General features: G+C 42.6%; 1 protein-coding gene across 4 annotated transcripts; it reads left to right on the top strand.

The window, feature by feature from the left end:
• The first annotated feature begins 184 nt into the window (after positions 1 to 184).
• Positions 185 to 26,933, top strand: LOC149329836 (uncharacterized). Of its 4 annotated transcripts, XM_089560540.1 has the most exons (11): positions 185 to 335; positions 2,546 to 2,654; positions 6,956 to 7,169; positions 9,261 to 9,356; positions 11,387 to 11,455; positions 11,544 to 11,609; positions 12,532 to 12,648; positions 18,917 to 19,042; positions 23,675 to 23,808; positions 24,866 to 24,944; positions 26,508 to 26,933. In XM_089560540.1, the coding sequence occupies exons 3-11, from the start codon at positions 7,020 to 7,022 to the stop codon at positions 26,580 to 26,582; spliced, it is 912 nt and encodes a 303-aa protein (XP_089416666.1). In that variant the 5' UTR covers positions 185 to 335; positions 2,546 to 2,654; positions 6,956 to 7,019; the 3' UTR covers positions 26,583 to 26,933. The 4 variants fall into 4 exon arrangements, with proteins under 4 accessions (XP_089416666.1, XP_089416665.1, XP_089416667.1 ...); XM_089560539.1 differs by lacking the exons at positions 185 to 335; positions 2,546 to 2,654 and adding an exon at positions 5,515 to 5,683; XM_089560541.1 differs by lacking the exons at positions 185 to 335; positions 2,546 to 2,654; positions 12,532 to 12,648 and adding an exon at positions 5,516 to 5,683.

The following is a 26,933-nucleotide window of genomic DNA, read 5'->3' as shown; positions in this document are numbered from 1 at the left end:
GGGAGCCGGACATTAATTCGATTCAATTAGGGAAATCGGCCACAGGGGTTAATAAATCGAAGTTTCTAAGAATGCACAGAGCGTGTAGATTGAGGTCCCGCGGCAAAAAGACAAGTTCAGATTCCTCTTCAGTGCACCTCTAAGGGAGCGGACACGCTATCCTCGCGACGCTGAGTTGCGCTGCGAAAAATGATGGGAGTGGCGATTTCCTCATATTTTCAGTTCATCCACTGGAGGAGGTTCCACTATATAAATAGTGGGCTGCAGGAAGGACCGACACTATCGATGCTTTGCGACTGCAGGAGCGCATCGTTGGAGCAAAGTGGAAATCAGTGGTAATTATATTAAACTAACTCGAAACTGTGGCAGTAGGCCCTGTGTTTAACTTAAGTTTTTCGCAAATGAGACCTAGTTCAGTGCCAGTCGGAACTGAAGTTCAATAAACGCGGCCTTTTTGCGCCGGAAACCCGCCCACAGCTGCCTCAGATGGAGAGGTTTAATGGTACCGCCGCGACTCCACGGGCTCTGTCGTATCAAGACAGCGTATACGGTTAATATCCTGAGTATACAGCGAAAGTTGCGTAATCAGCCCATGCACTACAGTTGGAAACGAATGAGCTCAGCCGAGTTCCGGCTGTGTTTTCATGTGACTTCTTGTTCGCGTCTTAGAAAACTACTCTCCCTCTGGCTGTACAGCTCTAAGCAGATTCTAAAGAACTGCCTTACTTTTGAAATATTCCAGAAGTTATCTAGTGCCTACTGAAAGCGCGTATTCACTGCAAGATTGCCAGCTGATAATTTTCGGGTGGGAGTTGTCAAATGTGAATTCAAATATTTCAATAACCTTAGCGTTTAATGGCCTGCACCACAGTGGAATTCAATTCTGGCTGCGTGGTCTGCACTCAGTTCTAGCCGTGTATCATTCGAGCGGGCAAGCTTGAACAGCGTCAAGGCAGGCATGCAGAGCGTCTCAGAATATGGCTCTTTGATGTTTGGCACATTTCACGTCTTCGAAACACGACAGCGGTGCGTGGGCTACGGATCCGGCTTAAACTGCGAACACTGCTGGCAATACCACGATGGGGTTGATAGCTGAAATGCTGCAGGAAATGGTATTCATGTTTTATTTTGCGTTCCCAAAGACAACAGGGTGATTTTTTTTTACTTGCGAAAGATGAGCCAGATATGAGTTTCTTCATTCACAGCGGCTACGTAGACTTTTTGCAGACCGGTTGCGCGTTTTCACATCTGCGCTTTGTTACTCACTCTTGAAAAGGAAATATGCGAAGCAGTCGTTTGTATCACATGCCTCTGTAGTAACTTCAGAGAAAGGTTTAAAATTTCGCGGGAGACAGAACTAAGAAGCTGTAAGTGCTGGAGGTTTCTCCATGCAAAAGTTCTCAGCCAGCCATTAGATGCAAACGCTGGTACTAAGTCTCTGAACGGAATGAGTGAATTAGCATGTGCTTCGAATTTTTTTGGTGCACCGACAGTCGCTTTGCACTCCGCCAGTTGTTCTGTTTTTCTTCTAAGAATGCACAGATAGAAACGTTGCGCAGGGTATGTGTTTTTATTTAGCTCTCTCTTGGGAATTCCGGTCAAGGTGGTCCAGGAAAGTGCCTGGCGCATTGATGTCGTGTTTCCCAGAATTGTGGTTCGGTTACCTTTAGTGCTACGAAAGAGAATTGAGAGCCGTCTCTTGCGGTAGTTAAATAATGCAGGTGGAGCATAGTGCATGCTCGCGCTGTCAAGCGATTGAGAACGTAACCCATTAAAAACGCTGCACTCAGAAGAAATAAACAACCGAAACTGCAAGTGTGTCCGCTCAAATCTCGCGGTGATTATTAACAAGTACAGATATTCATTTTCTGGGCAATATTTTCAGCAGCTATCCTGTAAGTTATTTATTTATTTATTTATTTATTTATTTATTTATTTATTTATTTATTCAGGTACCTACAGCGCCCGTTGAGGGCATTTTTGTAGGGGGATACGACTGCAAAGAATACATTGTCATGCAGAAGACACTGCGTACAAAACAAACAAACAAACAAACAAACAAACAATGAAAATAGAACGCATTCCAATACTGACCAAACTTATAACAAAAGAACCATGAAAGCAAGAAAGACGCAAGAAAAGTTAATTCAACAAAAGTCGCGACACAGCATCTTCAAAAGAAGATTGCGGGGTTAAGACAACATCTTCCGGCAATTTATTCCAGTCATGCACTGTTCTGGGAAAAAATGAGTTTTAAAGACATTTATACGGCACTGGTATTCTTGAACCTTTACAGAATGATCTAAACGGGAGGATATGTAGCTGGGCGCTTTCATGTATAAATCTTTAGACAAACCTGTTGAGCCTATAAAAATATTGTGAAATAGCTTAAGTCTAAGGTATTTGCGTCTGTCTTGCAGTAAAGGCCAGGCCAAATTTTTGCAAATCTGAGAGGACCTTTTGGTGAAATCATGGTTTGCGGACACAAACCTTGCTGCTCGTTTTTGAATTCGTTCGAGTTCGCTGATAAGTGTTTTTGTTGCAGGATCCCAAGTCGCATAACCATATTCTAAGATGGGACGCACGTTTGTCAAGTAGAGTGTCTCCTTCAAATCAGCAAGTGCCTGCTTGAAATTGCGCTTTAAGGGCACAGGGTAAGCCCTATACTTCCCATGCATTTTAGGCCATGTTGAGGTACATGTTTCTCGCCAACTAATAGGTGTACCCTGGTAATATATATATCATTTTGTTCCAAATTTTGCGCTCTTTTTACTGAACTAGAATAATTGAAATATGTTGAAAATTTAATTTTTAATCAAATTTCTACCTGTAGTACATAAATTTCGGCTTTCTTTTCACATTTGAAAATTCATAACGAAAAAACTACTGAGTGAAATTGCTTAATTCTAGTTCAGTAGTTTCCAACACTTATGTAGATGGTTTATAAAGAAAATCAGCTGTCTGTCTTGAAAGACGTTGGAAATAATGGTACCTTTGTAAGCAAAAACACTGTTTTGAGATAATTGAGCCTAAAGTGAAAAAAGATGTGAAAAACAATTTTTTAATAGCACAAACACATTCATAGCCATTGTTTTAATAGCCCCCTACTTCGTAGTCACTGTCGCAGTCACTTTTTTGCGTTTGGGCTGGTCATTTTGCTTGCCGGGCCTTTTTTGTCAGCTGTCGTGTTGCTCGGTCCGCAAAGTACATACGTTTGTGGTCAGCTTCCCTCAGCCACTTGATGGTGTTGCACCCTGGGTTCAATCCACACGCCTTCAAAACGTTGGCCCGTGCGATGCTACCATCATTAAATAAAAGAACAGCGTCCAGTGCTGCCATCCTTAGCGTCTGAATCCTAACAAACGCGCGCTTTGTCAGAATTTTGGTGAACTCAACCGTTTCACCGCACTGTCTACACACACAACTCTGTGTAATTGCAGCACAAATGCCGTCCATGTCCATTAAGGTATATTGGCTGCTGCTGTGCAGCAGATCCTCTTCCTGGAAGCACACAGAAAATCTTGAAAGCTTCGATATCGAGGAGCTGGCGCGTTTGGCGTTCGGCGTCTCATTAGGTCGTGGACATCCTTTGATTTTTCACGGTGAGTGTAACGGTTGCCGTGAAATTCAGGCCTGCCGAAGGCCTTCTTTGCTCAAGGCATATCATCTTATCAACAACAACCAACGCCGGCACAAAGTACAATACTCATCGGAAAGGAAAGCACTCGTACGCAGCTGCATGAAAGTTGCAGAAACGTGGAAAAAACGTGCGCAGTGTCTCAGGATTATCTTGGCTAATAAAGACACCTGAATAATAGTTGGCAAACAATTTTTTATATGTAGCTGATTTCAGACAAGCTTTCAAATCAGGTGGTGGACTTTTTGGTTGAAAAAATTGGCGACAAATGCGGAGGGTATCCGAAAGGGGACGTGGCCGCTGACTACTTGGTTTCGGAAAAACCGGTTTTCAGAACGAAATATGGCTTTTTGAGGAAAGTGCGATCATGGAACATGTGTAGAAAGAATTGAACTTCTCAAATAGCAAAAGAAAAAAAACGTTTTTTTTTCTAATTTTACCTTACCCTGTGCCCTTAAAAAGTTTAACACACGACTAGCCTTGGCAGCAATATGGTTTACGTGATCGTTCCAAGAAAGGTTGTTTGCGAAGATAACACCTAAGTACTTGTAATTCTTAACAAATGATAAGTTTCTGTCGCCTAAAGAGTACTCGGTAGGTAATGGTTGCTTTTTATTTGTAAATTGCAGAACTTTACATTTTGACAAATTTAATCCTATGTTCCATGTTTTTCACCATGCAAGGAGAGAGTCGAGGTCACTTTGCAGTTCTTAGGAGTCGCTTAGACAAGTGACGTCACGGTAGATGCAACAATCATCAGCATACAATCTGACCCGACAGGAAACCCGGTGAACTATATCATTGATAAATATTAAAAAAAGAAGAGGGCCCAAAACCGATCGCTAGGGAACACCTGATAAAACAGCAATATCTGATGAACTTACACCTTCAAGAATAACGCGTTGCTTTCTACCGACGAGACACGCTTCGAGCCATTTCAGCAGGGTGGGTGGAACTTTGAGGGTAGACAGTTTCAGTAATAATAAGTTACGTGCGACAGAATCAAAAGCTTTTTGAAAATCCAAAAATATACAGTCAACCTGGTTACCATTGTTAATTGAAAAAGCGACATCATGAGCAAACTCTATCAGTTGCGTATCGCACGAAAAGCCCTTTCTCAAGCCATGTTGCATTGGACAAAAAAAGTTCCGATGGTACTCAAAAAAAAAAAGTGTTTTGGCCACAGTGACAATTCTAAGATCAGGGCGCTGGCATGGAGAACTTCTCGGACCCGCCTTACACACCTCGACAGCAGTCGGCGCACTCCGAAATGCCCACTTTCTAGAAAGGGCGCGCCCATCTGATCATAACGAGCATTAGCTCCACATCGAGGCCAGCCGAATGCAAGGCAGAATGAACAATAGAAAGGTCGCGCCGACTGGGGGCGTGCACTGGGGGCGTGACCGGGGGCAAGCACGGAGGGCGTGACTGGGGGCGTGGAGATTTACGGCTATCGCCAGGGTTTCGCCGGGCATTTTGTTTTCTCGTGCGGCGCACTCCGTTCACTTCTGTCCGCCCCTGTTCCTTCTCGCCCATCCAATTATGAAAAAAAAAGACTGCATTTGAACGATGATTCAGTCGCATCCCTTTCTCTTTGCACTGCCTGCAAAGCCTACGATGAGAGGCACGAGGCGGCGCCACCTTCTTGCGCGAACTGATTCATGGCGTGTAAACTTGGCGGATTGCGTTGGCGTGAGTCCCTCAGAAACATGATTCGCTACTCTTTTCTTTGCGTACTTGTCTAAATGATGCGAACGAAAATATTCATCTGGTTTCGTAAAAATATTTTGTGCCTGGACGGCGCTGCTGTCGTTAGCTGTACGCGTCGAAAAGCCAGCTGGCAACGATGATAATCTGCCTCCGAAACTTCCCGCTTATCTGCCGGGAAGTCAAACGGCGGCGGACGAAGAAACATAGCAGTCAGAAAAGAATGCCGCGATAATGTTGTTGTGAGCAGGGGCTGGAGCGAAGCACGATAGTATGCCGTGGCAGCTCTTGACAGTGCAGTTTTCCTGATCCCTGACGCTACGGTAACATGGAAGACAGGTATGGCCCCAGAACCGCAATGCTCAAAGAATTCGTATGCTCCGCGACGTAGTTAGAGCGTACATTTGTGAGGATTAAAACATTACTAAATGGCTGTATTCATCTCCACATTTTGGTACAATAGCGAACGGCGTTACTTGAAAGCAGCTGTGGGGAAATGTGCGCCTATGCTATTCATTTTGCGGCCTTTTCTTCTCTCGGGTATAAGGACTCACTTTAAAAGTATGAAGTTTCGTGTATTCATAGATAAATTCGAAGTGCACATCCACCGATAAAAGTACAGTTCTTTCTTAACTTCTAGGCGCGCAAAGCTCATTTTAATGCATCGAATCTCGTTATCATCAAGCAGATTTGTTGTAAATGCGTAAAACTTAGTTAACTCAGTAGCGACGCGAGATTGAGCCTTACAGCAGGAAATTGCTATAGCCCTTAGTAACTCGGCTGGTCTGGAAAATCTTGCTTACAAAACGGGCTAAAAGCAAACGGCTGTTTGATGAAAAAAAGATTTTATCGAATACTAGCTGCAGGTGATTTTTTGAGCTCGAGAAAACAACTAGTTGCAATTTATTAGTACATGTGTAAGGCGCAAGGCAAAACCTACAGGGCGTTATTGATTTGCGGCTTTTAAGTGGCCATGATGTTAGACGGCTGCATGGTTTTCTGGTTTCACCATTTCTGAGAGGCGAAGGTGAACTACTCAGTTCAGCATTTAATTGACGTCGATTCCATATCTATGTGTGCTTATTGTATCACGCAGTCCGTTGTGTGCCACAAGTTTGTTACTGGCAGTGAAGTTTTCGAAATCACGGAAAACAACTGTTGTCTATGGTATCGCTATTGAAGATCCTACAGATTATGGAGAACATTAGAAAACTTCATTTTGATCTTCTATCGCGACACCACACATCAGTAAGAGAACTCTCACAATTGAACAATCGTGCACTGATCTATAATTGAAAATTTTAAATTTCCTGGTTACCATTTTCTTAAATTTACCCTATAAATTTCTCTATTCTAAAGCTCCAAGTTCGAGACTGCGGATCTGTATTGATCTACAAAGATGCACAGTGTTTGAACCCGCTCTACACTGTACACGGTGGAGAGGGACCAGTCATACTCACTGTCTTTCATAGACGCTTTCTAGTGGTGAATATTGAGAGTCATTAACCACCCAAAGTACATTAACGAAGCATATATTAATGAAACCAGAATATGATTGATCTGGAAGTCTTGTCGACTGACTGACGTCTTTCGTTTTGTTCTTCTTTACAGCATTTACGTGAAAGTAACAGTCTCTACAGAAAAACAAGTTCGTTGCAAGTTAACTTCAGGAACAATGCACAGTCTGGAACGGTGCGAAAACTGCGGAGATCTCACACAAACAGCGCTTCTCTTAACCTGTGGGCACCACTTGTGCCAACAATGCAGCACCGAGTGCACTGCATACATATGCCGTCACGACGGAACCACGACATTGAAAGACCAGGTGATGTATGCGACTTTTACCTTTATCTTCTTCACTGAGTCCAAGCTACGAAATCTAAAGGTCAGTGCAGCTGCTGATCAGAAATGGTCTTAAATATTTTTTTGCGGGGTCAATGAATCGCTGCGGTGATCTCAGAGGAACACCAGTCGTGTCTAAAACTTTCTTTTATATGGATGCCATTTTAATTAGCACTGTTTAAAGCCTTAGCATAGAAACCCCACTAGAGCGCAAAGCCGGCGACCGCCATGCGGCGTCTCAATGTGCAGCTACGAACCGCGACAGGTGGCAGTTAGTCTACGGGAAGAGCTCGGGAAAATCAACGGTGTTCTTTGATGAATGTCCGAGAAAAATACTGCGCCACGGCAACACACAAAACACGTATCTGTGGTCTCTGGTTGTTCACACACAGGTGGCAGTTCAGAGACCATTACACAGAAGTCCCAATTGCCTTAAGTAATGCTTTGACACGTGGATTCGAAGTGCGGAGTTAAAATTGTTTTTTTGGAGCAGATTGAATATACTTAAGCTGAACTCGCTTCAGTACGCTCCAGTCTATAAGCCAAATGTAAGGATGCCGGTACACGGGTACAGGGAATAGTGACACTATTTGGACCTATTTCATCGGTGTTCAGCGTTCAGGACAGGTCGAACAAATGTCAAAAAGCAAACAGTGAGAAAATTAAATGTATCGACAACCTCCTTTACGAAACCTCGCAAAGCTCCCTCACTGCCATGGCAAGTCGCCGCAGACAGATCAGACAGACAGCTTATCGCATTTTAAGTACAGTAGCAAGAAAGGGTGGCTTGCAGTGCTGAAAGAAAAGAACCGTGAGGCAAGCCAGTGAATAAATAAGTAAAAAAAGGCCGGACCTTTATACTCTACAGCAAAAAACAAATTCTCGGACGCTTCATGTGCAGCCTTCTTGATCAACAATGGCAAGGTACTGATGTGGAAATCCTAAAGGTAATTTTTTTTTCTACACATCAATATGGATAGTCCGTCTTATTAACTTTTCTACTGTTTGCATCGATCAGTTAAGACTCCAATAAAAAAACTAATGGGCAATGCTTTTGATGATAGAAAAAGTGTTAAAAGCAAAAAAAAATCCATGCCAGCCGACAGGAGACATGCTATTAACACGCCCGTGCTCTTGCTGTAGCGATCGGATCGGGCAACCACGTCCCACGAGGAGACAACGTCTCGCTTGAAGACGAAAGGAAGGGGTTAGTTCCTCCATGCAACAAGATGTCTTCATGTATAAGTCTTGGTCTTTGTTTATTATTTATATACTCATCGTACATTTATGATGCAAATTCTTGTGAAGCGCTTTTGTCTTTTTTGCTCAGTGTGCATGTATTTTGCTCTGTGTAATACTTACTTTTGTGCCTACTTTTCTTTGATCTCGTTTTGTTTTGTGCTTATCAACGATACTGTTTTGTACCGGCCCGCCAGACTTTTGTAATTTATATGTTTGATTGTCATGTAGCAGGGGGCTGAGGCCCTGTCAGGCAACATTGTGCCTTTAGCCTCAGCCCCTTTTTAGGCAAACATCTAAGCAAGAAAGAAAGAAAGAATGAAAGAAAGAAAGAAAGAAAGAAAGAAAGAAAGAAAGAAAGAAAGAAAGAAAGAAAGAAAGAAAGAAAGATCATCACGCTGGCACTACATCGTGCCCGCGGCGCACCTCTCAGCCCAGTTTGTTGCTCCACATTGACAGCAGTGGAGCTATGCAGTTTTTCACGAATGCATCTGTAATAACCCGAGAATGCTCAAGCAATGCTGCGGGGAAGAATTCTCTTTTAGTACTGCGCTCTTGTGCTGCAAATCGGATACGCCATGACATCACATTTCTTTGCTGTGAAGAGCAGGATGACCTTCCAATAAATTGTTGCGCTGGAAAGTCAGAAATGACGGTGCTCTAAAAAAATACTCATGGAATCTGGAAGGAGTTTAGGGTCTCCGAAACTGAAACCAGCGCCATAGGCTGTTTTCGAGCCCCTGGTTTCTTACGTACTTCTTACGCACCTCACTGGACATTTGGTGGGGGTGCTTATCTTCTATATGTAATCTTAGTTCTTTCGTTTGCTTTGTAGGAAAAGAGGAAGACACCTGTTTATGACCCGAATTTATCGAAGGCATTACTCCAATGTACTTATTGCCAATGGTTGGGAAACATCGAGAAAATGGCGGTAACAAAATTCTACTCTATTCTTTTCTCGCTATTTCTTCGGTGTTGCTGAGGGAACTTGTATAATGCCATGAGCCTCAGTATAAAGACGAACACGAAATAGTCCGTACAGTGACTGCTATCTCGGAGTCTTAGTCTTAGTCGCATATGTTTAGGTTGCGTGTTTTCATGCTGCGTTTTTATAGCTCTTGTGAGTACATGGTTTTCTCAGCTCTTTACTTTACGTCTCAATGGCGCCGATTGTGTCGTCAGCACTATATTCAGTAATACTTTGAGCAACCACACTTTATAGAAAAATGCATAAAAAACCATTTTAACCTCAGAGAATGGTAATCGACAACCTCTCTCTATTCCTTTGAAGCAATGTATCTTTTGACAATGACTGTTTTGCCGAATTATATGCCATTTCCTCGTTACCATTGAGAATAAAGCGGCTATTATTATAACTTTGTAGATTTATACCTTCGATTATTGCATAGGGTAGTATTAATGAAAAAACATCGAAACAACGGGTCGCAGTACAGGGGGTATACTTGAGCACAAAATGAACAATTTCTTTTTCTTAAAAGGAAAGCGCGAACCAGGAAACACGCTCTGCTCACGCAAATTTTTAATACGGCAGGACCCTCGCTATGCCCGTCCGCTTTGTATCTGGAAGAGTATTTGCCGTTTAGCCCGAAATGTTTGCTTTTCTCATGGCCTATACTCCGTTTCATACATAGCTGTCAACGCTGCCAAAGGTACGGAAGTAGTCCGCTGCAAAAAACAAGCAAAATGTATCCGTCCGCCTCGCGTCGTGGCTGAGTGGTACGAAGCGCGCGCCTGTGTGTTCATTTTACAAAGGGCCTAGGTTCGACTCCCGGCTCGGCTGGTTCTTTTTATTATTTTTTTTTATTTTTCTTAAAAGATTCATTAGGTAGAAACTCGAAACTGTCAAACTCTAATACCTACTTTGAAAAACACAGCGCTGTTTACTTGTCTCGAAGGGAAAAGGCAGTGTAGTGTACGGCATACATACGATGTAAGTTGAGTCGGATGGCGTTGACTGCAAAGCTGTCATATTAACACTGCGAGAGCTAGATATGGTCACCTTGCTAGGTCGTTTTTGCGGTGATCTTATTCCAGTAGCGAGACCTTCCTTCTTGAACCTCGCAACTGTCCGAGGGCTCACCCCGGTCATCTCGTCTACAGTTTCGAGAACTTCACGCACATTCTTCTCCGGGAAGCGCTTCCTTACACTAGAGCAAACGTTGACAATAACCTGCTTGGAGTCTCGAAATTTTCGGAGACTTCAGCTTGGAGAACAGGCGAGCAGGAGATGTTTTTGAAGCCGCAGTGGGCGAAGAAAACAAGCGAGTAGGAGACAGCGGTGCCATTTTTGCATACTCGGAAACCGAAAGAAGAAAGCAGACGACATCGCCGGCCGGCCTAGCTGCGAAAACCTGATACAGGAGGAGCCGAAAAAAAACCAGAAAACTAAAGCACTCTGTTTTGAAGAACATAAAAGAAAATGCAATCTTTTTGCAAAATAAAACATCATTATCATTATACTGCAATATCAACCAACATTTACTTTAATTTTGAGTTCATTACTCTTCTCACTTTCGACGCACTACATTACGATACGGACGAGGAGCGCGAACAGGCGCCGCAGCCTTGGCTGCGTTGACAGCTATGTATGAAACGGAGTATAGCGTTTGTTCTCGTTATTAGGGAAATCTTCTACGAGATAGGAGCTCATGTACTGCCGAGTGGACATTGTGCTCACTGACTGGAATTTTCGCAGATAGGAGCTTCTTTCTTTGGAGAAAGTTATAATCTAAAGGCCTAACTAGCAGCGGGAAAGCTGGAAGAAGTTACCTTTACTGTCGCCTTCGTCATAGGGACCAGTTAGTTAACATAGGCCTTTAAGGTTTGTAAAACAGCATAAAAGCTGCTGCTTCTCATTTAATTTGTGAGAGATATTATGTGCACATTCCTCAAGTATTCTCAATGCTGCATGATGAAACTTACGCCGAATTAAAATTTCAGGAACATTTCAGAAATAAACACCCAAAACTTTTAGAACGAAAAGCATCCGAACGATCACAAGGAATGCGGGTGAGTAGTATATAAGATTAGCCTATGCACTCTACACATCAAAGGCTGATTGAAAATCTCATTTTGTTTCCTTTAACCCCTGCCCAAGCTGGAAAATTTAGATGAGCGGTCGTCCCAAGAAAGACGGGGTGGAACCTGTACCAGCACCGACAAGGTATCAGAAATAATACGCAAAACTTACTACATCCACTCTTGTTTAGGCCTGTGCTTGAGCCTGAGAAAGAGCCTAGAAGCGCGTATATGAAAAAAAGCTACTAGCCCTTTTTGCACAAAATTCCAGAATGAAATACATTATCATTATATCACTTAGACGAAAAGATATGCCGATTGTCGGATGTGCAGCCAAAACATGATATTATACTTATCAAAGTTTAAATAAACTCAGGGAATCAAGCATTTCCTTCATTATTCAATTAATAAGACGTACGAAATGCACTATAGCGTTCTGGCAAAGAGTAACAATGCCTTTTTAGGTCCAATTATTCACTTCGGCAATATCTATTTAAATAAGCCCTAACTACCTAAAATTCGGCGCAAAATTTCAGTAGCTTCTTTAAGGCTGCTTTGCACGTAGATTCGCAAGTGAACAACATTAGCAGCAGTCAGCGACTACCGTCTGGAAAAAAAAAGGAAAAGAAAATAGACTTCTCCGCAAGGACTGCCTTCCTGCTCATGCTCCCTCTAGACAGATGTTTGGGGAAGGCATGCCATTCTTGTTATAGGCATTTTCAAGTACCACAGCGCCGCTACAGGAGATTACTTCGCACCAGTGATCGATGAGTTGTGCAAATCTTTTTTTTTTTTGCCAGTGACTGTAGATTTCTGTATGCCTTCATGCCATTTTTTCATAACTAATTTTGCAGTCAGTTAAAAACGAAGGGCATTCAACCGAATCTGCAAGCGTTTGCCGAACATCGAAAAAGTTTTATTCATGGTTAGCTGTTTTTTTAAAGCCTTTTGACTCATTTTGTCACCGCAACCATTGCCGAAAAACTTGAAGCATGTCCAGTGAAAATGTACTGCAGATAAGCAGGTGTCTGTGGCGGGTGCTGATTCTCAACTGTTTTTTCCCTTAGAGAGTGAGGTGTTCAGGGGGCCATGTAGCAGACAGCAGCCTGGTGGCGGGCACCCTCGTCGCCACTGAAGTGAATCAACAACCACTTGGCGATGAAATAGCCAGCTTCACTGCAAAAGTACTGCAAATGTTTTTTTTATTTCGAAAATTGGCCTTAAGGCATAATATTTTCCTACGAAAGAACCACCAATATTAATTAGCCTTCACCTCGTTTTTTTTTCTCGCGCCGAAAATTACAAATTATTTTTATAGTACTATACTTGATATTTTTTGTGCGCCCTAAGACTTCTGAAGAAACTTTTTTTTTAATGTCCCTTTGAGTGACAGCTCTCCTCTAATCAAACGAAAAAGAACCTTGGGGAGCGGGCCTAGATGTGAGGTAATCTACTTGTGCCTCAATGTTTTCAGGCAGCTAGCGGAAATTACTGGTACATTCTGTTTCTCGGTGAACTTGGTTCTGAACTACCTACTTTTTCCAAAGCGGCGAAATTTTCTTTTCAAGCTCTATTACTCAATGGTATTCTTATGCATGCGAAGGTAGAACAATGCTTTGAAGGCATGTTTAGTTGAACGGATGATGTAGCATGGGAGTGAGAGCATACTGAGAGACGAAATGCTTTTCCCGTCAAATAGTGAAAAGCCCAGCGGCTACACCCGCACGCGGGCTGCATATTTTCGCAGGTTTACATTTAATTTTTTTTTCACGATATTTTTATGATAAAGTCCCCAAATTTTCTATACAAAGCATAGATTGCCGCCTACAACGTTGCGTAGGTTCCTATATGAAGCAAGTACCGCAGCCTGGATGTCGTCAATATTTGCATAGGGAGTTACGATTAGACCTATCTAGTATACGATGCAAGTGTTGAAAATCCAGGCATAGATAGATATTTCCGTAAAAACTAAGAAGACACAGAAATTCCCCACTAGTTTTTTTTTGAAGTACCATCGTGTTGGGCGTATAGAGGTTGTTTGCAAGCTTTTCTCACTTCTATAAATACCCGTTCATAAATTAGGCATTCTTAACCAAGAACGCTTTTGCCACTGGGTAGACTGAGACCTTTAGCCATGAACTATAGTGAGTGAGTAGAAACTTTATTGATTTATAAGATTTAGACTGCGGTGGAGGTCTTCTTCAAGTCTTCTCTTCAAGTCTTGAGGTTGCCTCCTTAGCCTTGGGTGGTCCCCTAGTCCAGGGCTCCACTGAGTCTGGCCACCTCGCTTGCGTGTGCTATGAGTGCCCTTTGGGCCTCTAGCTCGCAGCTGGTGAGCCGGCTCTCCCATTGCTCCGCACTTGGTGTGTCGTGTTTGTGGAACGATATGTTTCTGTCGCATTCCCATGTTATGTGGTATAGTGTTGGCCTCGCTTCGCACCAAGGGCATGTGGCGCGGTATTGTGTCGGGAACATCTTGCTTAGTATATATAAGTTGGGGAAGGAGCCTGTCTGTAGCTTCCGCCATTTTGCGGCTTCTTCCTTGCTTAGCTCTTTGTGTGGTGGGGGGTATTTGTATCTTAGCCCCCTGTATAAACTTAGTGTTTCAGAGTACCCAGCCCCTAGGCTAGTCCAGAGCTCCTCCGGGGCTTGTGACCCCCCAGCTCGGATAGTAAGCCCTCGAGCTAGTTCGTCCGCCCTTTCGTTGCCCCAGACCCCCGCGTGGCCTGGTATCCAAATTATGTTATGTTTCTCTCTCCTCCCCGAGGGTGTCCCCTCGCTGAGGATCCTGAGTGTCGTTTTGCCTACCCTTCCTTTTGTGTAGTTTCGACACGCTTCTTGTGAGTCTGTTAAAATATTCAAGGGTCTCCCCTTTCTATCCCCCTCCCTCATTGCTAGGGCTATCGCTATCTCCTCCGCCTCTGCTACATTTGATGCCCTGGCCGTGAGGCTCGTTATGTGTTCTCCCTGGTGGTTGACGACTACCGCCACCATTTTATGTCCTCGTTCACCATAGTACGGGGAAGCGTCGGTGTATACCGTGCTGTCCCTGTGCCCTATTGTTTTTTCATAATATTCTGCTCTGGCTCTCCTCCTGCTGGCATGGAGGTTTGGGTCCATGTTGCGGGGGATGGGTTGTACGCTTATGTTTCTTCTTAGTGCGTCTGGTATGTTTGCCCTGTTGTTGTGATGGTTCTCCGTCTCCCGACCCAACCTAGTCAGAAGTGCTCGTCCGGTTCTTGTGTCGCTGAGTCTTTGAAGTTGTGCCTTTATTTGGCATTCACTCAGCTCTTCAAAAGTGTTGTTTAGCCCTAGTTGCATTAGCTTCTCGTTGGACGTGTTCCTTGGTAGATGTAAGGCTATCTTGTACGCTTTGCGAAGGATAGCTTCTGCTTGCTCTCTTTCAGCTTTGATGGTTACGTGGTATGGTAGTGAGTATGTTATTCGACTGACTATCAGGCTGTTCACCAGTCTGATTGTGTCTTCTTCCTTCATGCCATGCCTTTTGCTGGCTACTCTATTTATCATTCGGCCTACTTGCTCCGCCGCTTTGCGTAGCAGGCTGAGTGTGTGGCTGCATTTCCTGCTACCTTGCAGCCACATACCGAGTATTCTTATCATTCTTTGTTCCGGTATGTTCTGCCCTTCTAGTTTCACCTCGAGGTTAGCCTCTGTAGGGTGCCTTCCTACTCTGAGAAGTTCGGACTTTTCGGTGGAACACCTTAGTCCCCTCTTCTTCATGTATCCTTCAATACAGGTGGCTGCCGCTTGTAGACTTTCTTCTTTGCTTCCTAGCGAGCCTTCGCTGGTCCATATGGTGATGTCATCCGCATAAATTGCGTGTCTGATTCCTTGTATCTGGCTGAGCTCTTTGGCTAGGATGATCATTGATATGTTGAAGAGCACTGGTGATATCACTGAGCCCTGTGGAGTTCCCCTGCATGGTGTATGAAAGACCTCGCTTCGTAGGTCTCCCAAACCCACCGTTGCAGTTCTGTTTGTGAGGAAGCTTCTCACGTAGTCGTGTGTTTTCTTTCCGCAGTTGGTGGCGTTGATGCCTTCCATGATTGCTGCGTGGGATACGTTGTCGAAGGCCCCTTTGATGTCCACGGCCATGACTACGTTTTCCCCTTTGCTTGGCATTGTTTCTAGTACTTCTTCTTTGAGCTGAAGCAGCACGTCTTGGGTCGATAGATGTTCCCTGAAGCCGAACATGGTATGAACTATAAAAAAATTTGCACCCTTAAGGGTGCATTTCCGTGTCTAACACCCTTGAACCCTCCCAAAAGGGTGCAAAGTATGCTCCTCGCACCCATAGCAAGGGTGGGATCGTTACAGTTCCACCCTTATTTTTTGGCTGCCTAAAAGGGTGCAAAGTATGCTTGTTTCGCCCTTTTTCCGACTGTCATAGGTTTTTATTGCTTTAAAAGGCGCTGATAAATTTCTTTTTTGAGGTTCACTCTTGAATGGAAGCTGAAAAGTTCCTACGAAAAGCTGCCGGCGGCCGGTCTAACTTTGCACTCAGTTACGACTTCTGCAACTATAATTTTAATACCCAGATGTGTGTCTCATGGTGTTTCTGAACTTCCTTGCTATGGAGTCACGTTTGTTGTTGTTGCGACTGAAAGAAGAATTAAAAGGAAAGAGAGAAAGAACAGACGCGCATCCAACAACCGCGTCCGCCGTAGCGAAGACGCGGGCTGAAACAACGGATACCCTTCCACGCATACTTTCTCTAAGTTTATACATGCCATTTCAGCGACCCCTTATTTGGAGTCAGTGACGCTTAGCACTTCAGCTAAAATAATTCAGTTAATTATCAAATTCTGGGGACGCAGATCCCAGTCATAGCTGCTCGCATCAAGGTTGCAGCTGTCTTTTAATAAAAAACTCGAATAGCTCACATCATATTAAAAGAACGCTTGATTGAACTATTCGAATGTTGTTCGACAAGTAAAAGAATACCGTATACCCTTACGCACCCTTGCACCCGAAGGAGCTACAACACCCTTGCACCTATGCAGCTTTGAAGGGCCCGTGGGTGCATTAAAGGGGCTAACGTGCTCAGGGCATTCTTTTCCCAAAAAAGAAAAGAAAAAAATGAGGTTGTGGAAAGGGTGCATCGCTGATCGCTACACCTTTAAGGGTACAAATTTTTTTACGGTGTGGTCACCTTTCAAGTGAAGAGCAAAGAATAGCCGCTTAAACGTCACAGATACGAACCTTCAAGTACTTTAGACGTGGACCAGTGGAAGTGTTCAGAATAAATTCTTTTTAGTAAGTACGCTTCCTGCCTGGTCACTGCATGGCAGTTCTCCCGTCTTCCGGAGAAAAAAGTAAAAACATGCATCAAATTTTAAGAGCTCAAGCCCTAATGGAAAGATTAATAAACACAATAGAGGATGGAGCGGTCAGCGAAGAGCAGCTCGGCTTCTAAGCAGAAAACGTGCGTCTGTTTTGTTGTAAATGCGAAATGCTAAATTTTGACCTGCTGTAGCAAGCGCCAACGTTATCATCTCATTTTAGCAGCCACCGGAATTTTATATTTTCTGTTTCATATATACGGCTTCATTTGCAATTGCTTTAGCCTGTGTAGGAGAAGGAGCTGCCCTCTAAGGGTAATATTCACGGTGCTTCTAACGAAGTTCTAGACGGCTTCAAATCTTTGAGATCCATCTCGCTAGGTCAGCTCCAAAACGATAATGAGGTGCATGCTTGCATCCCATATATTTAGTTATGGAAGGTAATAACCAACACTGATGAAGGACTCCTATACTTTGCTTTGTTTGGAAACGTGTTGTGAAATGGAATAGCTGTGAACATATAAAATATGAGAAAATTACAGCATAAAACTTTATATCGCATTTCTTTCTTTGCTACTTTGCAAAGTTGCAAAAATATACAATTACTATGCTAAACTATAGTCTCGCATTAAACGCTTAAATAGCTTTGTCATAGAGTTGGCGATGGTATTGGCCTTTAACACCATGCGTTAACTCCGTTTGAGTTGCGACAAAAAAAATATGAAGGCACAACGATGTTCCACTTACGACCACTTTGACGTATTCGCTTGGTAAGCGCGCCAGCAAATAAGGAATTTGAAGCTCCCAAACATGCAAACAGGCTAAGTGAGCAGTGTACAGTGGCAACAACCCTCGGGACCATATCTGATATTCTGACGTTTATCGAATCAATATTACTGAAAGGTTGTATGGAAAAAGAAAATGTGTCACAGGAGACCTACCAGTGCAGTTATAAAAACTCGGAACTGGAAATACCAGCTCGCGTTTTACTCGATGACCAGGAATTTTTTTTTAGAAAAAGAAAAGTTTTCTTATGGTCACGTAGTACTGACGACGTGCGGACCAGTCACAAGACATGAATATATTCTAAATATTTATGTCCTAGGCATATATGTCCCCACATCTAAAAACATTTTTCTATCCTCAAAGATCAATTCAGGTTTCATGGGTTTAGCGTCCCAAAGCGACTCAGGCTGTGGGGTGCTGTAATGGAGGACTTCGAATAATTTCCACCACGTGGCTGTCTTTGACGTTCAGTGACATCGCACATTACACGGGTTTCGAGCATTTCACCTCCATCGAAATGCGAATGCCGCGGATGGGACCGATTCGGAGTCTTTCGGGTCAGCAGCCGAGCACCATAACCGCTGAGGCATCACGCAGGCTGCGTGTGAGATATTTCACCGTGAATTAAGTCTTTATTCAGATCGCACGCATCATTTCCCGCATCCATATTCTAGAAGGCATTTCTTTACTGTCCTCTTCTTTGAAAGTACGAGTAATACATCTTTCTGAACATTCTGTAACATGTAGAGGCTGAGAAGCGTGAGCATTCTTAAACATTACTTCTATCCTATAGAAGAAGAGCAAACGTTAAGACCGCACGTGTACGCTACCAAACATAAAGACCGATATTAGAGTTCATAGCATTGAAATTATATACAGATGCATCTATACCAATTCACCAACGTTTGCTTCCTACTAAAGACACTTCTGTTTTGTGCTTCATGTTGTGCCCGCATCTGCCTAAAAATATCAAAATGATTGAAAAGAAGCGCCGAATAACTATCAACCAAGGTATAAAGGCTCAGCAGGATGAGAAATAAGCACCGCAGCCAACTTTAAAGGGCGCCCGGCTCCGAATGGCAAATTGTGCCTTTATTTCAATTTTCTTGTTCTGTTTAGTGGTGAACTTCATCCTGCTTATATCGCACTAAGATGTTTAGTCTCATTCATTCCTGCAGTCACTTCCAGTTAATAATTTTTATCCCATAAACATACCTCCATTTTATGCCTCGTGGCATAAAGTATGCGTTCCTTCTAGCATGCGTGCCTCCTGGCATAAAGTATGCCTTGTGGCATAAAGTACTCTTTGGACGTGAAGATACTCACTGCATTGTTTGTTTTTGCTTTCTGCGTCTATGGAAAGGCAGGAAAGGAGAAAGAGGAGGCCTGCTCCTTGGATAATATGAAGGGTGCTGCTGCTGCTGATGCTGCAGCAGGCATAAAATCTTCGGAATCAATTAGCCCAGGTCAGCACAGCAAGAGTGAAAAGGTATGTTCCTGCATACTGGATGTTTTGTCAGAGAATAGAGCACCGAGAACCCATCACGTGCTTCTAACCTTAGCAACGATAGAAATAGTTTGTGAGAAGGAATGAGTGCTCATCTGTAAAAAGCGGGAAAGGTACATCGTTTAATTTTCATCATATCCATTTCACGAGGTCCTTTGCATAGCGAGTACCGTATAGTTTTATTAAGCACTTCGCTTCCTAAATGCCAAAATTACTCTTTCTCTGTAGCTGTACTTCTAGTTGTTTCCGGTAGAACTGTGCTTGTCGATGGAACTCAGATTTCTGTATCTTCTTTGTATTGAAAGCAGCTTGTTAACTTTGATCGCAATACTGTGAAATCATGTAAGGGTATGAAACTGCCACACGTTTCAACCACAATAAACATTTTGCTCGTTTTGGGCGCGAGCAAACAAAGAATCTCACACTCCCAAAAAAAATTTTTAACGGGTTGTATGGACAGCCCACATTAGAGAGGTGCCTGTGCGCCATATAACATTTTGAGCACTTTATCGAGCCGAGATTCGTGGGACAATGTGTTGAACCACAATTCATGCCGCAGTAGAGTTACCGGTGTTCCTAGCTAAGTATGTAATAATTCACAATTGCCTTTAATCGTATTAGACTATTTGTCAGGAACAACAACTGCTGCTTAAATTTCACGTATTCATAATAGCGAGCGGGCAGGTCAAAAAGCAGGAATGTTGTGAATTGCATTGTTCTGAAGATATTTCGCCGCGCAATCACCACTGCACGGCAGCTTTTTATATTTTTTTCTTTCTGGTACTCGTTGATAGTAATGGATATTCCTAAAAACGACACATTAAGTAGGGGCGCAAATGCGATAGCGTTATTAATCGTATGTTACATTGTTTTCCGGCAAGGAGAAACAAAAAACGTTAATCCTGCTCCAGCGTGCTATCAACAAAAATGGTCGAGTGTACAAATCGATAAACTGAACTTTAAAGCACTAGCTAGCTGCCGACGCGTAGGCAAGCAAACAGCTGCCTACACCGGGCAACCGGGCAAGCAAGATAATAATTCTCATATTATGCAACTTTCGCTGAAAAACGAATTCCTTTGAAAAATGAATTCCTATGAAAAGACGTAGAAGTGAACAAACGTCTGTCGTAGGCATTAGTAATCTAGTTAAAATCAATTCTATTACATGTAATCGGAGTTGGTTTCCAAGTGCCTTCACCCGGAAAGCCTTGCGATCAATTGGATGATGAGCTTGCCGTCTGTTCACATTGTATAACACCGAACAATAAGGAAGAAGTAAAGGCAAGTGGCAGGAACTAATCTTTTTTGAAGAAAGGGGCTCATTACTAGCTGTTTTTAGCCGGCTGGCCAGTGCAATGCAGAGTCGAATGAGAGGTCTAGCGCCTACCAGTGCGGTCAAAGGAAGAACGCCCAAGATCAAGCGCACCTGATACCGTGCCACCGCGGTTCGATTATATTCTCTATACGAGTCGTATATTCTTTTACATTTGGAGCTGAGTCCTGTGCCCACGGTATTTATTTATTTATTTATTATTTATTTATTATTAGTACCTAAAATGCCCCTTGGTGTGGGGTATTACATGTGGGCATAATGTTCAAGTGAAGAGTGGTTGGATGGCAGTCTTGAAGGAATGTGGGTCGGAGTGGTGCACAGCGTCGACAGGCAGTTTGTTCCAGTCCCGAGCGGTCTGAACAAAAAACGAACGAAGATGGGCTGTGGTCTGTGTTGTGGGCGGATAGACGGCTTTAGGATGGCTGGTGCGGCTTGACTGTCGATGAAATGGTAAGATTGCTGAAACATTGAGTGGCGTATGGTAGAACTTGTGAAAAAGGCACAGCCTGAAGATGCAGCGTCGCTTTTCAAGATTAGTAAGATTAGCCCGTGATTTGAGTGCACTGACACTGGAATGATAGGAGTAGTCTGAGAAAATAAACCTTTGCAGCGCGATTTTGTAGAGCTTCGAGGGTGTTAGAAAGATTAGCTTGATGGGGATCCAGACTGAGTATGCGTATTCTATTTTAGGTCTGATAAATGTAATATAAGTAAGTGCTTTCACGGATGCAGAGGCTAGGCGCAAGTTTCGACGGAGGCAACCTAGAGTGCGATTGGCTTCGTTAGTAATGTTCATTATATGCTCTAACCAGGTTGGTGTATCTGAAAGGGTGACGCCAAGGCATTTGTAAGAGTGGACAGATGAGATTACCGAGCCAAAAATGGTGTAACTTGATGCCTGATAGTTTTTCCGACGCTGAAACGAAAGCAAAGACGTTTTCTTAGTGTTTAGGCACATTAACCATTTGTCGCACCAAGTTTCAATTCGTTTAAGGTCATCCTGTAAAATTCTAGAGTCAGAGGTAGTGTGGATGGGGCGATAAAGTACGCAGTCGTCTGCGAAAAGGCGGATGTTAGACGATATGTTACTAGGCAAGTCATTAATTTAAATTAGAAACAGCAATGGTCCGAGTACTATACCTTGGGGACGGCAAGGTGGATGAGAGGACTCGGAATAATTTACTACAGAAGCTTTCAACACGAGAACATCTTTAGTTCCTGTAATTCCCTGGAGCCAGAGTTTGGAATAAGCCTCAGCCATACAGTTTCCTCCGAAGAGATTAAGGTTATGGCCGCTCCTACGCAAGGACTTCGTTCAGTGATTTGCGGTCAATATTGCCGTTCTCCATTATGGAGTAGTTAAGTAACAAAGGCGCTATTTTGAATTTAGTGGTGTTATTTTCACGCGCTCTAGCATTTAAAATTTTTAATTGCGTTAAACAACGTGGAACCACGCCATTCAGTTACTATAACTCAATTTCATTAGGTTAGTACCGTCGTACAGTTCACTTTTCCGGAGGCCTTTAGTCTCTTCAGCCTTTCGTGACGGCCAGAAATACAGCTGCAGGTAAATCGTCAAGGATTAGTGAAATTTGCTGCAGTTGCCACTTGAATTGAATACATGAAATAGAGAAACCGAGAAATAGTAATCAATGGCACAAATTCATATCTGAATTTTGTAGGCCGTTAGTGCCACGAGATTGAGTGTTTTGGCAAGTTTTGTTTTTATTAATAACAGTAACAGTTTTTCAGCTATTTAGTCTAAGATTCAGACGCTTGCCAGTGACTGAAGTATGTGCCTGGCAAGGCGGAGCACAGAGCAAAAATGTATGATGTGAAGTGAGCTGAACCCTGCTATCTGAAGAGCTATGTTATTCTACTGCATTAGGTGTGTTCATGTAGTCTTAAAGCGAAAACTAAAGCTTCTAAACAGCTGCAGGTAAATCGTCAAGGATTAGTGAAATTTGCTGCAGTTACACTTGAATTGAATACATGAAATAGAGAAACCGAGAAATAGTAATCAATGGCACAAATTCATATCTGAATTTTGTAGGCCGTTAGTGCCACGAGATTGAGTGTTTTGGCAAGTTTTGTTTTTATTAATAACAGTAACAGTTTTTCAGCTATTTAGTCTAAGATTCAGACGCTTGCCAGTGACTGAAGTATGTGCCTGGCAAGGCGGAGCACAGAGCAAAAATGTATGATGTGAAGTGAGCTGAACCCTGCTATCTGAAGAGCTATGTTATTCTACTGCATTAGGTGTGTTCATGTAGTCTTAAAGCGAAAACTAAAGCTTCTAAATACAGGTCGCAACAGTAGAACCTACGTCGAGATATCTGCAGTCCTCTTTCAAGAGACAGTTTATGGGAGATAGTCCTAATAATTTGACATTATGGCCATTATATTTAGTATCGTCTTGAAACGTGTGGGATTGTGCAAACAAAGGAGTGAAGCAAGTCGTTTATCATCTTCATGTCAGTGTTATTCTTGAGTAAGATTGCCTTTTGTAGGTTTCGGTCATTAGTGGTCACACTTATGCCCTGGAAAAAATGTAGTCTTTTGCTGGAAGTTAAAGAGGGGGTTAGGACAGATTTCTTAGTTCAAGGGGCAATAGCTGGTTGGGTGCCCTCGAAACGGGAAAAGGGATCAAGGAGGCGAAAGATAGGGCAGAAGAAAAAAAGGTAATATTGTTCTTTTATACATCATGTCTACACTAGTTTGGCAGATAAAAACAAAGAACCCCTGAATCCCTCTTGGCTGGCACTGAAACCTCTCATTTCTAAATGTTTGAGGAGCGCCTTTATATGGTTCTTAACTGTAGTGCAGGTCTAATTTTCCACCCCGGAATATGGGAGAACAATGGGAGAGGCCTCTGTTCTGTACTGGACGTAGCCGGTCTAATGCCGATGAAGCAGGGGGTTTTTGTTATAGACATAGCAGTGGCGAGAGTACAAGTTGAAATGCAAACAAAAACAATATATTCTTCAACTCGCCTAAGAAATTTATCAAGTTTTCAGCAGACCGCTAATGGAAAAGTCGCCATATAAAGAATCTCGTCATCCACCGACAACTGTCGTGGCTGGTAATGTATTGAGAGAAGTGGTAGCAATCGTTTTAATTCTTGTGGCGATGACGAGAACACCGTTGTGCGTAATTTTCAATACCATCAGCTTGCGCACTTAAACTAAAACATCATGGAATGAAAACAGAACATGTGTGAGCATGTTAGTTTTGATGCTAAATCGAACGGCCAGAATTAGCGCCTTTTCTTCTTTCTACAGAAACACGAGTTGACCTCTGCCTTAAGGAACCGTAGCTTCGGTGGAAATACGTTGAAGGAATGTCGCGCACTAGAAGACTCAAACGAGCAACCCGAAAAAATGGAAATTCCTAGAAATTCAACACCTCCTTTAGGGTGAGTATTTACGATTTCTAAAGACACGGACGGCGTGCGTAGATTAGGAAATGTAAATATTATAGTGATCTCCTGTACCTGAAATGGAGACATGAGAGAATGACCAGAATTAGAGTTGTTTGTTTGGAATGACACAGGAGGCGGACATGGGGTTTAGAAGCTTGATATACATTGGAAGGCAGGTGCGGGACAGTTCATCAGTGCAAAAATTGTGCAATATTCTACCATGTGATGCGAGGATCTCTAAATCTACCGCATCATGGAAGCAAGTCGTTGCGGGCTGTATAAAAGGCGCCTACAACCTGGCTGCTTAAAGACGTCAATGGCAACCCCTTTTGACGTTCTGAAATTCGCTACATTCATGTCCCTTTTCGGTCCCTGTATGTGTAGCATGATGCATTGCTGCGTTCCAAAATACTCTAAATCTACAATACAGGCAAGGAAGATTTGAAGCCTGTCGCCTTCACACATAGCCTTTTAAGATCTATTATCACAGGAGATTTACAGCCCGGGCCATGCCTGCGGAAAGGTTGAATTATCATGAAATTTTAAGTGTTCTGTAAAGTCTACTTCAAATTATTGTCATAGCAGTCGAGAAGGCACTATAAATGTTGACCTAAATGTAATTAGCAGTAGAATAATTTGGCATCATGCTACATTCGTACTTTTCCCACATAGTCTAGTCTAAGGTGCTGACGAGCAGCATTTTTCATTTATAATTGCTTTACGGACAGTCCGAACAACTTAACGCAGGAATCAAACTTGAACTGATGTGCAAATTTGAGCATTATGCAAGGTTACAATTTCTGAGAATATTCAGCTTTCAGATACTTGACAAAACCTAAGAGAGCTCAGAAATTCACTGACCCGGAATTTTAAAATTTTCTTAAAGTGGTCTCCAGAACTCCCTTACTTTCGATAACTTGATCCATTCGATGTTCTATCTCTTGATGAGTTAGTGTAGCTGAGGTTGTTTGCATTGTGGCTTCTTCACAGTAAAGTAGCTGCTAAGCTTTGTAGCCAACTGGTCATAAGGAAGAAGCATTTTTTTTTTCAGACGGCTCGAAAAGAAATATGGCTGTGAATGGAGCAAGAAAACTGCCGTGGATGTCCGAGCACTCCAGGAAAAAGCGAGAGTAAGTACTGGTTGTAACTGCTGTGTATATATATATATATATATATATATATATATATATATATATATATATATATATATATATATATTGTAACGGGGGGTTTAGTACGAGGTACTGGGGCGACGGGAATGGCAACGGCAGCAGTCCGGGATCAGGTCGGCGAAAGGCACACAAGCGTAGCGCTGGCCAAAGACTCTCGAGAGCACTGTCACTTCGTCTTCGTCTTTGCAAAACCATCAGACGCATCTTCTTTAGCCTTACAATATATATAAGGGATAACAAAATCTTCAAGGCAACTGATTAAAAATATAATAAGTTGGGGAAGACACATTGAAAAACAACAAATTTATTCAACGTTTCGACGAGGGACTCGTCTTTTTCAAGAAAGAAAGAAGACCAGTCCCTGGTCGAAACGTTGAATAAATCTGTTAAGTTTTTCAATGTGACTTCCCCAACTTATTATATATACCTCACTATGGTCGTATAAAACAAGCCTGCAATGAAGCTCCGCCCATATGCCACCCCCGCGCGCGCGCAGAATTCCTCCCCGGCGAAAAAATAGTTCACTGCTTAAACCCCCTTCTTACCTAAACAAGAAGCTTATAACAAGAAAAAATGATGAGCTCTAGACTTTCAATAAGTGGATATATTGAAATATTGAAAAAATATAGAAAATTTACAGGCTGCTTAAAGATATAAACAATTAGCCCACTAGACCTAACAAAACCCATTTTTTTCTCCCTATAGCTCGTATCTAAACTTTGAGATGCTTTTATCTGCTCAGCTGTGAGCACATGCAATTTTAGCAAAGCCGTTTCAGGTGTGCTTTTGAGACGTCGCGCAGTGATCCGCCAGAACAAAAAGAAAGGTTACTTGTGGATCAGCGCAGGGAAAAAAAGCAAGAAAACCTAACAAGTCGTTTATTTTTCACAGTTTAGGTAGAAGCCGAGCTGCTTCGAACATCTTGTGATTGCACAGTGTTCCGGATATCAAATAGACTCGAGAGACTAAGATGTGCTTATCATAATCAGACAACAAATTAGGAACTATTTTGGCCGCTTTTTGTATTACACAATGATGCACTTGTTATAGCCGGTATACATGAACCGGGAACTGTTTTTATTCGTGAAACGTTTGAAAATTGGGTATACGCAAGTTTCCGACCAACCCAAGCAATTTTTTGGGGCAATTTTTATACCACTCTTTATTGTCTTCGCCGCCAGGCTCAAGAGTAGAGCTCAGTTTAAAAGGAAGTAGACATTTTACTTGCCCACCCATTGCTATTCTTTTCCTATAATAATGTACTCGTGCGGTGTCAAATTCCAACAGTACGCAAATAATATTCACCACTAAGTTTCCTGGTTCAGATTTCTGCATGGTTTAGCCAATAGCTGCATGGGACTTTGGTATAATACTTCTTTTGAAAATGGAAGGGTTTCAGGCCTTCCCAAATTATTGCTTGCAATTGTAAATAGCCCTTAGATGAGATAAACATTTAAAACTCAGTATTGATGACATATTGTTGTCTGTTCGTTGCTTTATTTTTCTTTATGTTTTCTTCAGGAACTGGAAGAGAAACTGAAGCGGATTGAAGAGCCATTGTTTATTCTTATCGACCGACTTCGGCGCGGTTGTTAGCATGATAACGATATATTTACTATCAAGAAGTTTTCGATGAGATTAAGAAGTTTGCGTGGATACAGTAGTTGCCACAGCTAGAAAAGGACAGGGTTAATTGGAGAAACATGGAAGAGGCCTTTGCCCTGCAGTGGGCGTGGTCAGGCTGATGATTATCAGTACCTACAATTGTGTTCGCCGCATTCAAAACATGTTCGCATATTTGGGCACTCTCTGTTAAACCTTCAGCTATGTTTGCATGAAATAATTTCAAATACATGAAAAGAGAATCAACCAACTTGTTTTCAGTCAGGGTATGAGAATGGTGTTGAAAGAATTTGTTAGAGCAAAATTAAAACTTTTAAATCTCTT

This window comes from Amblyomma mixtum, chromosome 9 (genome assembly GCF_055824585.1).
Source record: "Amblyomma mixtum isolate Tamu chromosome 9, ASM5582458v1, whole genome shotgun sequence".
In the NCBI taxonomy this organism is placed as follows: Eukaryota; Metazoa; Arthropoda; class Arachnida; order Ixodida; family Ixodidae; genus Amblyomma; species Amblyomma mixtum.
This window is presented reverse-complemented; position numbering and strand designations above follow the sequence as displayed.